Below are 13585 nucleotides of genomic sequence, written 5' to 3'. Positions count from 1 at the left end.
CTTGACACAGAATACATGGCGCTCTTCCATAGCAATAGCATAGGGGGCCAAGAACAGAGCTGACAGGGAGGTAGCAGATACTACGTGACAGGCACCCAGGGTCCAGCGGGGGTGTTTATCCATGCTGCTCCGGCTGAAGATCATCGGCGTCCACTCGGTGGTGCTTCCAGTTCCAGGCGGCTATGACAGCCATGGCGCCTGCTACGCGGCAGCGCCCTGCTGCTGGCGTCGCAGCCGGAGGCCGGCGGCGGGTAGCGCCGCCGCGAGGCGGCCGAGGGGGACGAGCGCCGCGGTGGTGATGGCGCTCAAGGAGGAGCCGGAGGGCAGCCGCAGCAGCTGGGACCCCGGGCTGGAGATCCAAGTCCCCTTCGAGCAAAGACCGGTAACAAATTTGTTTGTCTAGTTATGAGCTAGCTGCGGTTTCCATATGCTTATCAGATGACTGATTTGTGGTGCATATTGTTGCCGTGGATCGTGTGGCCATTCTATTTTCCCATTTGGTATAGGTGAACGAGTACTCTGCTCTCAAGGATAGCACCCTCTACTCGTGGGCGGAGCTGAGCCCAGGCTCCTTCTTCCTCCGCCTCGGCGGCCTGTGCCTGGTGACCTTCACTGCACTCGCGGCTCCAATTGCAGCCGCAAGCTTCAATCCAGGAAAGGTTCGATCAAAATCTTCCATCTTAATTCTCTGATAAAACGTAAGACTGTCGTTCAGTATGTGCAAATGAAACTCCAAACCTGAATCATTCTGCATTCGTCCTTGTGATTTAGCTTGACCATTTCTTCCATCTTTGAAATTCTGTCCAAACTATATGCAGGATCCACTCAAGTTTGTGCTAGCATTTGGGATCGGGACGCTGCTTCTGGTGTCATTGGTGGTTCTCAGGATCTATCTGGTAAGCACGTCGAGAAAAAGACAAGGACTTATTAAGTCATACTCACAGTTAGAGGATTATACTGAGACAACCAAGAACTAGTGGTATCTTTGCCGATGGATTGGTTCTGAACTGTGCTAGTCTTAACTTGTGTTAGTACCGACCTTCTACCGTGTCCGTGTGCAGGGATGGAGCTATGTTGGTGATAGGCTGTTGTCAGCAGTGGTACCGTATGAAGAAACCGGATGGTACGACGGCCAAATGTGGGTAAAGCCACCAGAGGTAAACGAACATGATTCACTGGCCAGCAAGATTGTTAACAAGCAAAATACATTTGAAGCTTTCAGCAGTACACCATTTGATCCCAAGTGTATGATTGCACTTGCATATTAGTAAAATGTTCCTTTCTCTTTCACGTTTCATCACAGAAAACTCACTTACGAGTGACGTACGCCACATGTTCTTGAACGAATAGATCTCACTATTAAACTCGCTGATCGAAGCTAGCCACATCTGACATCTCCTAGGACTAGTTGTACAAAAAGATCAAAGTTTACACATCTGCATTTCCATTTCGCTACAGGTGTTGGCTCGTGACAGGCTCTTGGGATCTTACAAGGTAATACAAAGCCTTTTGGCAGGGTTGTCTATTTCTCTCTACCTAATTTCGGACACGAGCACCCCAAAACAAACTGGACAGAGTCCCTCTGTACACTCTCTCACCGACGAACCTCTGCAGGTAAAGCCGGTGATCAACCTGCTGAAGCAGACGCTGGTGGGCACCGGCGCGCTGCTCGTCGGCGCCGTGTCGCTCTTCGCCTTCGCCGCGCCCGTCGAGGACTTCCTCCACGCCCTGAACCAGCCTCCCTCCGCCGCGTCGTCCAAGCCAAGCTTGAGGTGCGCGGTCGTCATGCATGGATGGTCTCTCTTAATTGTTACAGCTTCGCTTCATGCCCTACGTATGCGCAGGAAGGAGGAGCTGCTGCGGCTACCTGTGGAGGTGATGCAGGACGACGACCTGGCCGCGGCCGCGGCGGAGGCCGCCGACGGACGGCCGGTCTACTGTAGGGACCGCTACTACCGGGCGCTCGCCGGCGGGCAGTACTGCAAGTGGGACGACCTGCTCAACTGATAAATATACCTAGTGCGGCAGTGTTGTGGTACATGCGCAGTACGCCATGCCATCAGCCTGTTCGGTTGGCTGGTTCATATCGTTGCTGGTTCGTGAAGAAGTACTGCTGGCTGGTTTATATGAGAGAAAAATACTGTTTCGGCTGAGAATTTACGATCGTTTACGATAAGCCACAGCCAAACGAACATGTTGATACGACGCGGCAAGACAAGATGTATTTTGTCAGGATGAAAATTTTGTGACTGAAACTTGCTGGATGCCTGGATGTGTAATAGGATAGCCTTTCTCCGTCGTCTCGCTTGCCACAACAAGAGCTAGGGTATCACACAACATATACACATAGAGACAGAGCGGCATACGAACCTTTTTACGGTCCATCAAGGTACCACCAAGTATAAAAGAGTTCAGAGGTACCACATTACAGAAGCACAACACATTTTTCAGTAGCGTCGGGTATTCGAATTCTAGAATACCAGATAATATTTATAATATCAAATAGATCTCATTAGATACATATGAAATGCATTTTCATAATTTATCTTTGTTGATGTTAATACTCTCCTTTATAAATATAGTCAAACTCACGATAGTTTTATTTCAAATAACTGAGAATCCTTTATATTTCAAAATGAGGAGGGTATAATTTGGTACTTCATGGTTCAAACTTGCGAGGTTTGCTCTGTTTGGAAGCTTAGTATTGAGTCTAAAACCCTTGTAAATTGCAAAGTCTAGAAACTTTTTCAGCCCAGCTCAAAAAATTGTTGTTTGGATGGCTAGTGAGGCTAATAATTTGAGACCTGGTTTAAGCCAAAACTAGCGGATACAATAGGTTGCCTACTCAGGCATGAAAAAAGGGCTTGGGCTTATCCGGTTAATCCCATCCCGAAGGAGATGATACGGATTTTGAATTTTGGGATTTATTAATCTCATGCAATCCCCTCTAATCCCCCTTTAATGCCCACCAAACCTAACAAGGCCTAACGGCTAACGTGGCAATAGTCACTCGATAAATTGTTGAATCCTAACTTAATTTAGGCTTTCAACTATTCTTTGGAGCTATATTGAATGAAAAACACAAGTGCGCGTGTGCAAATAATTCAGTCTTACCACGCACCATTTCAGCTCTGGCCTTTTCCACAGTCGTACCTGCTCTTATGGTATGGTATGGTTTGGTTTGGCTAGAGGAGTTGAGATTCGAATAAATAGATAGATAGATTTGACATGGAGCTTGTGATCAAATGGCTCCAAAATCGAGATGACATGGCTGAAGTTTTGTAGCAATGCAACATGCACATAATAACTTTGTACCATCTCTGTCCTGAAAAGAATACAATTCTAGATGCATTCTCATTTAAAGTGTCCAAAGTTTGACCAAATATATAGATAAAAATATTAATAATATTTTTAAACTAAATAAATATATTATAAAAATATATCCCATGACAAATCAAATGTACTTATTTGATGTCATAACTATTTGGGCAATGCTACTTATTTAATATATATAATTAGTTAAATTTAAGATACTTTAACATGATATTGTGGTAGAGTTACATTCCTTTCCGAATGGAAGGAGTACAAGCGAATGCCTCCGTCCTCTAAAAATGTTATTCTCACTTTCTAAAAATTCAAATATTTTTAACTTTGACCAACTATATAAGAAAATGTTAAAAAATTATAGTATATAATTAGTATCATTAGATAGATCGTTAAATATATTTTTATAATAAACTTATTTAGAGATATAAATTTTGCTAGTATTGTCTATAAATCTAACCAATTATAAAAAGTTTGCCCACCACAAATCCCATAGCAATATTTTTTATGGGGCGGAGGGAGTATTTTTCTTATCTACTACGCCAGGGAAGGCCTGCAGCTGGTCGAGAAGGCACGCAACCGGCCGGAGAGGGCATCTGGTCCGCAGAACTTGGGAGAGTGTTGCGCGTAGTAGATAGCACACGCGGGAGAGGAAGATGGGCCGTGGGCGTGCAGGAAAGGAAGAGCAATGCGCGGGAAGGGAAAATGATCTTTTTTTTGCGCAAGGAAGGGAAAAGGATCCTGGAGGGCGAGCGATGGAACTCACCTTTTCTTGCAAACGGAAGTCGTGGGATGGAGGATACAAAAAATTAGTTTAGCCGATGCAGAGACTGTTGGAGGGAGTTTTCACCCATAAATAGTTAAATTGGAAGTCACCTAGAGATTTAGCAAATCTCTTGGAGATGCCCTATAGATTTACGTTAAAAATGTCTACCAATTCCACCTGATTTGCTTGTGTGCAAAAACTAGTCTCGTGGACGTGCTGCTGGCCTCCTGCTGAACCTAACCAGCAGTTCCCTTGTCTGCCGACTGCCGGACTAAAATTTGAATCGTCTCTGACATGCATCATATATAGATGGAATGGAAGCAAACAAGCGGTGCACGTCATCCAGAAAAAAGGCCGACACGCGTGACGCTTGCCTGACTTGTTCGGTAAACTGGGGTAGTACACGCACTACAACTGTTACTATTCAGCAGGTTTTCTTGCTACCACGCGACAGTATTTACCGACGGTGCTCCCACTCCCAGAAAGGTCGATGGAGATCTATCGGCGTCTGAGCGTCACCGAACCATCGAGATTCGAGAGACACGGATCATCCGGATTCAGGCAGGGAAATCGGAGACCGTGCAGTTCAGGGCTTCAGGCTCGTAATCGCCTTGACAAATCAAATCATACGCTAGCTGCATTCTTCTCTGCCGCAGCATATCTTTCACATGGTACTTCGCTAACGTATTTTAGAATTCAGATTTTGTTATTTTTAACTAACAATTAGTCTAATCATATCAAAAATGTATACTACAAAAACAGTTACATTAGATTTGTATTTAGAAATATTTTCTAATGATCTTACTTCTATTCGTAAATTATATACTATAAGAGAAACTGTAGATCAAAATAAGTTGTTGACGATCACACCAAGTTAATCGCATCTTATATTTTGAGACATGAGTAATTTGAGTTTTACACAACGAGATTTTTCCAATGTAATAAGAGGGGGGAAAAGTCTACACGATGAGGTTAGAATCCAAATCCAAATTAACATAGTCAACAATTTAAAAAGGATGTCATGTGCCTTTTCCAGAAGAAGTAACAAATTTCTACACGCTACGTACATACATTCGGCCTGTTCGCTGTTGGGTTTCTGGGCTGGTTTGGGCTGGCTGGTGCTGGTTTATTGTGAGAGAAAAACAACTGTTGGCTGACTGGTTTGGACTGGCTGCACACACACACACCTCTCTCATCGCTTATATACTCAACTTAAGTGCTCAACAAATACTTTAACCTATAATAACTCAGCTTAGGTCCATTAGCTTATATATCATGCTATTGTAGAGTAGCATAATTATTTCATTTTTTATTCTGTATATATAAGTTTTCGATTATATAAGCTAGGGGTACATCCCTAGAGTTCTTGCCTGGGCATGAACGCTGCCTGCAAGCTGCCTGTGGACGCGTTCCATTTTGCCTGCCCAAGCAATGAAAACTTACATTGTTTGGTTGAGTACTGGTGCCTGAGAAAGTATATAACGGCATTAACTGCACATAAATATCTCCAGGCACTTCCCGTTAGAGCCAGGCGAACGTCTTTCTATGCCTGGGTTCTCAGCTGTTGCCTGGACGAAGCAAGAAATGAGGGTCTCAGTGCCTCCTAAAATTTTACAAAATTTTTTAAGATTCTCCGTCACATCGAATCTTTAGACGTATGCATGAAGCATTAAATACCCGGCTTTACCGAACCGGCGCCGCCGCGACGCGATAGGCAGTCGGCTGGCTCCCTAGACGCGGCGCGTGCACGCCCATACATACCTCGCTCTTCCTATCCCTCCATGCACTATATCGATCCATCTTTCTTGCTCCATGCTTCCTTCAATGGTTGTTTTAGATTAGAATCTTACTCATATACAAATTAATCACGTGTCACTCTTTGTAAGTTATAACGATCAACCACGATGGCTGATGTCGTGATGAAGATCATCGACATCAGTATCGCCATCAAGGGAGGCAAGTCCAGACTTCCCGCACCAACTAGAGAGAGTGCAAGGCTATCGTGAAGGTGGCAGACCACGTATGTGGGGTTGGGGCAACATGTTGACAGTGAGCGCGGGACCTATGGTGCAGCACCTAGTTGTTGGCAGGGACGCTCGGTTCTGTGGTTGGATATAGCTCTAGGGCTCGTCAGTTGTTGTGGGAAGAAGAACGTTGTTCTTTAGATCATCACGGCGAAGTCACCGTCAGAAACTTGGTAGGTTGCAGAAGAACAAACAATAGTAGGTACAATGGCCACAGCAGTGACGGATCTAGGATGGAACATGCAGCCTCTCCTCCCCAAAGCAGCCATGGCAAAAAGTTTTAGAGGGGCTCTAGAGGGGACTCCATGGGATCAGCGAACATAGGGGGGCTTGAACCCCCCCCCCCCCTCCTCTCGCTCCACTGCACTACGTATAGTTTTCTGTACCCTTGAAATCTTCTTCATATTAACTAGATTAGATCTTAATTATGAAAACAAGAAACGAGACATTCTTGTAGATAGACCTTAATTTGTGATCAAATCGGCAACCTGAACTAAAACATTCATCACTATTTCGTCCAAAGGTGCAACACCAAAGCCGCTCCATGCGATCAGATCAGGAAGGCAACGCGCACATTGCTCCAGTGCGATTAACTCAATCCCCATAACAGCCGTAGCAAATCAGGAAGGCAAAAATCAATTCCCGTAACAATCACTGCCGCTTTCTCCCCGCGATAGCAGCCTCCGGCTCTCCCGTCATCCATCCAGCAAATGGAAAGAAAATCAATCACTAATTAGTTCCTCAATCATAGAAATCCCGTCTTCAATCACCACGTGTGTTCCTTCCCCACATACGACACATGCAGACACGCAGTCAACTTCTTGGCCGAAACCATTGCTAGAGCCCCTGTCCCTGCCGTCCTTCCTGCGTCCAGACACGCACACGGCGCTCACAATCCAGTCGGTCGCTCGACGGCGGCGCTCTCCAATCCAAGGCGAAGGTGACGCACAGTGGACGGGGAGCGCGACCAGCGGCCGGGTGTGCGTGCTAGGACAGCGGGCGGTTGTGGGCCAACGGCCATATATGCACACAAAGCGGACGCAAGTGAGTGTTTGTTTCCTTCTCTCTACTCTTGTGGTTGCTGTTTGCTTTTGCTAAAATATGAAGTCAAGTACTAGCTGGGTTGATGATTCTCGAACTATGATCTGCTAATTGATAAAATATTTTTGAAGTGGAATGCCTAGGATAGTAGAACATCTATGTTGTTTATATTCTTCTTGCTTCTGTAAATAGATACACAAAGAAATGGACATATGAAAGACATCTATCGCCTAATCCTGTGTACAATTGCAGTTTAATAAATTATAAATTTTGATTAGACTTATTCACCTCGTAATCCCAAGTACAATTGTAGTTTAATAAAATTAATTTTGATCGGACTTATTCCACTTTTTGTATAATAACAATAGATGAGAAGAAATTTATATACCGATCGTGTTAAATATTTTTTATTTGTTTTTTCCGGTGCTTCATGAGGAGGGTTCCAAGTGTTCTTCGTACTAAGGAGAAGCAACTTTTCATTAGTGGCTATAAATGGGTTGTAGCTTAATCAATGGTCATCCAAGTTTTATGTCGTAACCAGTGTTCTTCGTACTCCCTCCGGTTTGCAAATGTTTGACGTTTGAGAATCAAATGTTTGAAGTTTGAAAATCAGGTTCATAGAACCATCTAAATTCACTACTACTCATGTTATCTATGTGAGGCAACATTTATTTCTGATTTTCATTTTCAGGCCATTTTCACCTTAATCTACCATTTGAAATCACTTCTGCATTTAATGCATTCAGGTGGAGTCGTCCATGGACACGAACCAGTGGCGCAGCCGGAGCCAGAGCCAGAGCCACGTAGGATTAGCGGCGGAGGACCTGACTGTAAGATGCCAATATTTGTGCCCAGCTTTTTTTGAAACAAATATCTGTGTTCAACCAATTATGTTTTCAGGCATGAACTGACTGTACTATAATGAAGAAGGTCCGACACCCTAATGTCATTCAGTTCGCTGGAGCTATCACTCAGAACATACTGTAATCTTCTGACCAAAAGTAATATAGCACCATGTCTTTTTCCAATGGAAAACAAAGTTACCGTAGTCTTCTGACCAAAAGTAATTTTGAGTGTGCCACTGTTATTTACATGTGTATAAAAATTATCCTTTGATGGGTTGACTTTCTTATTTTTCTAAGGAACTCAGAAAGGCTTATCGGTCCGTATCCAGATATGGCTTTGATATTGTCAGGTACTTCTAGGTTCTGATCCCGACAAGAGCTGAAGAAACCAATATACACCATATATGAAGTATTTATATATGATTAGAAACTGTCATATATAGTATGTTTATGGCTGTGCATTTTTTATTGTCTCATATATTGTATTAGTTTGAATGTGAATATGAAAAGATTGCAGTTCACAAAGGTGATATCTCTAATGCAATCTAAACAACTTAGGTGATATCTTCTGTTATGCTGCTATTATGCTTAGTAGCAGCATGATTTTTTTCTCTTTTGGTCAGAATAACCTTAATGCACTCATGAGAAAAAATGTGACCGATTTCCATTGTTGTTGCCATTCTACTGCCTTATTTTCTTATCAGTTATCACCTCCTAATGCTTCTGCCATCTTTGTTTCCCAGGCGAAGTCCATCTTCACCTTTGGGATTCTTACAAAGCGTCGACAGAATATCGTCGGCAGTCCTCCGAGGGGTATCCCACGAAGGTAGATTGATCGACAGAGATGCGTGTAATCAAGAATAAGAAGACAACAAAGACACAAGAGTTAGACAAGGTTCGGGCCATCAACACGACGTAATACCCTACTCCTGTGGTCTGTTGGTTTGTATTGTCTATGATATGATGTTGCGTGTATTTTGAGGGGGTCCCTGCCCGCCTTATATAGTCTAAGGGTAGGGTTACAAGTCGGTTAGATCTAGAAGATAACCGATAAGTAATAACAGATTACAGGAATCATGGGATCGAACGTATCCTAACAGATCTCGTAGTATCTTCAGGATATCACCCTTGATGTCTTGTGGTACACGCCGAGCAGTGCTGTGCACTGTAGGTCTTCGTCTTGTGGGCTGGACCACCCCTAGGAGCGCAGCCCATGTAGTTTGCCATGGGTATCCGGGGTTATACCCCCACATACAGCTTGCTAGCAGTGCATCATCTTAGGATTATGGAAGATAGTCAAGGAGATGGTGAAATATTCCTCTTTGTAGTTATAGAGGGGTACTTGTTCATTAACATTATTTTTCTCAGAATTCTAATCTCTTTTCACTATTGCAGCCAAGGTCAAGATCTTGTCTTATCTCTACTCCTAAAAAGCCTAACAATCATCAAAACTAGCTCCCTTCACTCCCGCTCGCTTTGCCTCCCCGCATTTGCAAATATTGTTCCTGACGTGTATGGGACACTACCTTCATTCATGTACAAGAGTTTATATTCGAGTTGCATGAGGGATTTAGGTTCAAGTTCTATGGACTTCCCTTATTCAGTCTAGCCATTTAGAATTTTAGATGCAAGCTTTCATAAATTTGAGTGCAAGTACACAATCAAGTGTTTATTCTTTCAACTATGATTAATGTTCCATGGACCATATCACAAATTTAATTATGGCTTAATGTGGCTCCCTTATGCATTTATATATAATTTAACCCTTGAAATTCTTTATTTTGTAGAAAATAGCAATTTTATATTTGAACTAAGAGGCATGTTATTTAAAAGTTTCCTTACGGTGTAGGAGGGTGTGAGACAATCTACGCAAGAGGAATGGAGTTTTCATTGAAATGTGTATTGTTCATGGATCTACTCTATTGCAGAAAACATGTGATCAGATCTTTACTACTCTCTTTGTTTTAACTTGTAAGTCATTTTGACTTTTCTAAATGCATAGCTTTTGTTATTGTGTTATCTATCTTTGCAGCACACGAACAATCCTTCATGTTCTCCCGCTGCAAAAAGATCTCAGCATGGGGAAAAAAACTTGAGTTATATATTCTAATTGTTCATCCTTTATAAAGTTATGGACATCACAATTAAAGTATCTTTTTAACTGAACAAACCACGTAAACTTGAATCATGATGTCATTTTTTTCTCATTGCAACGCACGGGCACTTTACCTATCATCAAAATATGTGGTTTGACTCTTGGAGAACTGGCGGCGTGCAGATATTGGCGTCGCAGGTGGGACAACGGCGGCATGGATAAGGCGATCTCCGTGAGCATAGCTAAGATTAGGTGGTTGTTCCCGTTGCAACGCATGGGCATGATCCTAGTATGGAGAAAAAAAGACTGAGCAAATAAAATTAGTTGAGAAAATTTAGGTGGTAATTTTGGGATGTAAATGTCGTGCGTGACCAGTCATGGCAATATAATTTCTCCAATACTCAAATTACGTAAAGGTACATTATTATTTGCCCTGCATGTCCAATTATACTACATTCCCGTAATTAGCAGGTGCATGACCAGACACAATTTTCCACCTAAAACTACTAATTGGTTGGTGATTGATGACGTGGCTACTGTCCCCATCCCGAGCTCAAGAACCGGTCTTGTTGGAGACATGAAAAATTTAAGCTCCATTCTTGGCTTGGTAGCTCGAGAAAAGGTAGACCAAACTTTTGTTTGTTCCCCATGACTCTATGAGGCCATGCCCCTATCTTCCTGGAAAGGAACCTTTTTGCAGCTCCCATTTTATCCTGCTACCAAGTCAGTGCTCTATGTTGTCAAAAAAAAAAAAAAAAATCAGTGCTTTATTTTTCGTTCCTCCCCAGCCTCATCCTACTATCATGACACCACCCCGAGCATGCAAATTTCTACAAGTTGCTTGTCCTACGAGTGACCTAAATCAAACGCGCAATAATACTTTCAAATTTTAAAAGGCAAAGGTGATAATTGACTATTGAGGAATGCAACACACAGAACTCGAGGCAGTAGTTTTTTTTTTTTTAACAAACAAACGAAGAGCTTTGGCGCTTTGCTCAACGGGACATGGATGGCTTGATTGATGATGATGAACCAGTTGAGTTGTTGAATGCTGGAAACAAATGGAAGTGGCAAATATTTCCATGGATGATAGTGATACTGATACAATAGGAGACATGAAAGAACAAAAAAATGTGGAAAAAACAAATGTAATCAGGAGATCGACGATCTCTGTCTATCTACAGTCTACACGACGCGGCGATCTTCTCCTTGGAAATGGAGAGGTCCTCCAGCCACTCGAGAATCCTGCTCCTCCGAGCAGTGCCCTTTCCACTCTGCGTTGCCGTCGCCGACGCCGCTCTCTTCTTCTCTCTCCGCTTTCTTCCTCCTCCGCCTCGCCTCCGCCGCCGCCACCTCCGCCGAGCCCACCGGCGCGACGGCGTCAGGCGAGCACGAGCACACCAGGCCGGCTCCCAGCAGCCCCAGTGCGAGCTTCTTGTCCGCGGGCGCCGACTCGAACCTCGCGCTCCGGCTCCCGCTCCTCGGCGCGGCCGGTTTCCTGTACTCGACCGGGCGTGGCGCGTACAACACCTCGGGAGCGCCGACGACGCCGAGGCGTATGACGCCCCACGACGCCGGCGGCGCGGACCCGGTGCTGCGCGCGCTGCCGCCGCGGGCGCGGATGTCCGGCTCCGGCGCCGTGGCGGCGGGCGCGGCGACGGGCTCGGGTGCGCGTAGAACACGCTGCCCGAGCCCGACAGCGAGCGCCGCGGCGGGACGGCGGCGTCGGCGGAGGACGCGGTTTTGCTGGACGACGAGCCGCCGCCGGGGCCCGCGTGGTCCGAGGACGACGCGCTGTTGGACGACGTGCTCCGGCTGACGGAGCGGGAGCTGAAGCCGCTGCTGGTCGTCGACGTCGCGGCGCCGTCCAGCGAGTCCGAGCGCAGCAGCAGCAGTGCTGCGGACGACGCGTCCGCCGAGGCCGCCGAGGAGAGGCGGAGCGGGAGGAGCTTGCCGCCGGAGAAGACCTCGTCGGCGACGCACATGTCGGCCGCCGCGTCGTCCCCGGCCGGTGCGAGCCCGCCGGACGAGAGTACGCAGAACTCGAAGTCGTCGTCGGGCGCCGATGACGCCAGATGATCTTCCGCAGCTTCCTGGCACGCCATGGATGGCTTCTTGCTGTCTTTGTTTGAAGGGGGAAGAGAGCAAGAGATGGGTTGTGTTTGCATGTGCATTTGAGTTTCTTGCTCGGGCAAAGCGAGAGCGAGAGAAGCGAGGAGGCGTGTTTGTGCTCGGCTCTACTATGCAATTGCTCTATTTATACGTGTTTGTTGATCGTTTTGTTGGAAAATTGTATTAAGTACCTGTACTAAGCCATAGGTGGTGAAGGAGACAAGAATGCGTCAAAGAAACCTAATAACCTGTAAATAGATCAATCTTGTAACCAAAACGACCCTCACTTTTAGGTCACCTCTGAAGAAGATTTTTTTGTATCTAAGCACCTTTCTAGATAAACGCGTAATTTTGCTAAATCGAATAATTATATCTAGACTAGAAATCTAGAGTGAAGCCGAAGGTGGTGGCAGGCAGCGAGTGATCACAAGACCATGTTCTTTTTCCTTTTTCGTGAATTGCACAAATTAGGTAAGATCTATTTGTTTATTTCCACCTTCACATAATCTTTCTCAACTTCTTGATCTTCCGCTTCAACACTACTCAAGGTTCCATTTTGAAAATTCTTCCTATTACTAGCTAGACTGCAAGAGCATGGAAAATTTCACAAAAGAGTTTTGTTTGCGCAAGTCACAAACTAGGCGTATTGCATTTTTTAAATAAAAATGTAGTATATAATGGTTACCTATTATGATGGGGCTAGAAGAGAAATAGAGACCAGCAGCTTGATAAGGAAACGTGTTTAGTTTCCTTTTTATTGTATTTCCTTAATCCTTTATTGCTGCACATGGCAGTAGAGAACTATCTCTTTTTGTTTTTTTTTTAAAAAAGATCAACATCAAGGAAAACTGCAGTATACCATAAGAAGACGTCGTCTTTATGAATTTCGTATCAGCCGCGTAACATGTCAATGTCTGGATTAGTACGTGGTGGCCTTCTAGAACCGGCACAGGCTGATTACTTACTGAGTGTTATATGGCCTTCTAGAACAGGTTTCAACTGTTTTGACTCCTGTCTCGTCTTTTGGTTAGCAAAATAGAGTAATAGACTAACCATGGACCATGGGAATTTCAGAACCTCGCGTTCCAATGGATGTTGCGCATATATATTTTATTTATCAGCAATGACGAATTTAACAACGTACTTTGAATTTACTTTTGTTAGAATGAGTGATCTAATGTTTTTTTGAGGGAAGAGTGATCTAATGTTTGGCAGCATACGCAACCAGGATTGCACTGCGGATGGATGGAAGCAAAGCAAACATATGGCATGATTATGCGACAGAGATTACAGGGAATCCAGTGGGCTTACCGAGAGATCTCTCCCCCCCAGACTGCAATCATACATACGCACACAATGATCACTGTTATTGCGGCCA

The 13585-nt window shown here is 44.6% G+C and overlaps 1 protein-coding gene and 1 pseudogene across 1 annotated transcript; one reads left to right on the top strand and one right to left on the bottom strand.

The window, feature by feature from the left end:
• On the top strand, positions 1–2298 carry LOC136494033 (protein CONSERVED IN THE GREEN LINEAGE AND DIATOMS 27, chloroplastic-like). The gene is made up of 7 exons (XM_066490173.1): positions 1–382; positions 507–659; positions 819–896; positions 1062–1157; positions 1459–1494; positions 1615–1772; positions 1845–2298. Exons 1-7 carry the CDS (start codon positions 122–124, stop codon positions 2005–2007), a joined length of 945 nt encoding a protein of 314 aa, XP_066346270.1. The 5' UTR covers positions 1–121; the 3' UTR covers positions 2008–2298.
• An 8899-nt stretch (positions 2299–11197) lies between these two features.
• LOC136494022 (probable membrane-associated kinase regulator 1) lies at positions 11198–12280 on the bottom strand (annotated as a pseudogene).
• Between the last annotated feature and the right edge of the window lie 1305 nt (positions 12281–13585).

The sequence above is a fragment of the Miscanthus floridulus genome, chromosome 1, assembly GCF_019320115.1.
Source record: "Miscanthus floridulus cultivar M001 chromosome 1, ASM1932011v1, whole genome shotgun sequence".
NCBI lineage: Eukaryota > Viridiplantae > Streptophyta > Magnoliopsida > Poales > Poaceae > Miscanthus > Miscanthus floridulus.
This window is presented reverse-complemented; position numbering and strand designations above follow the sequence as displayed.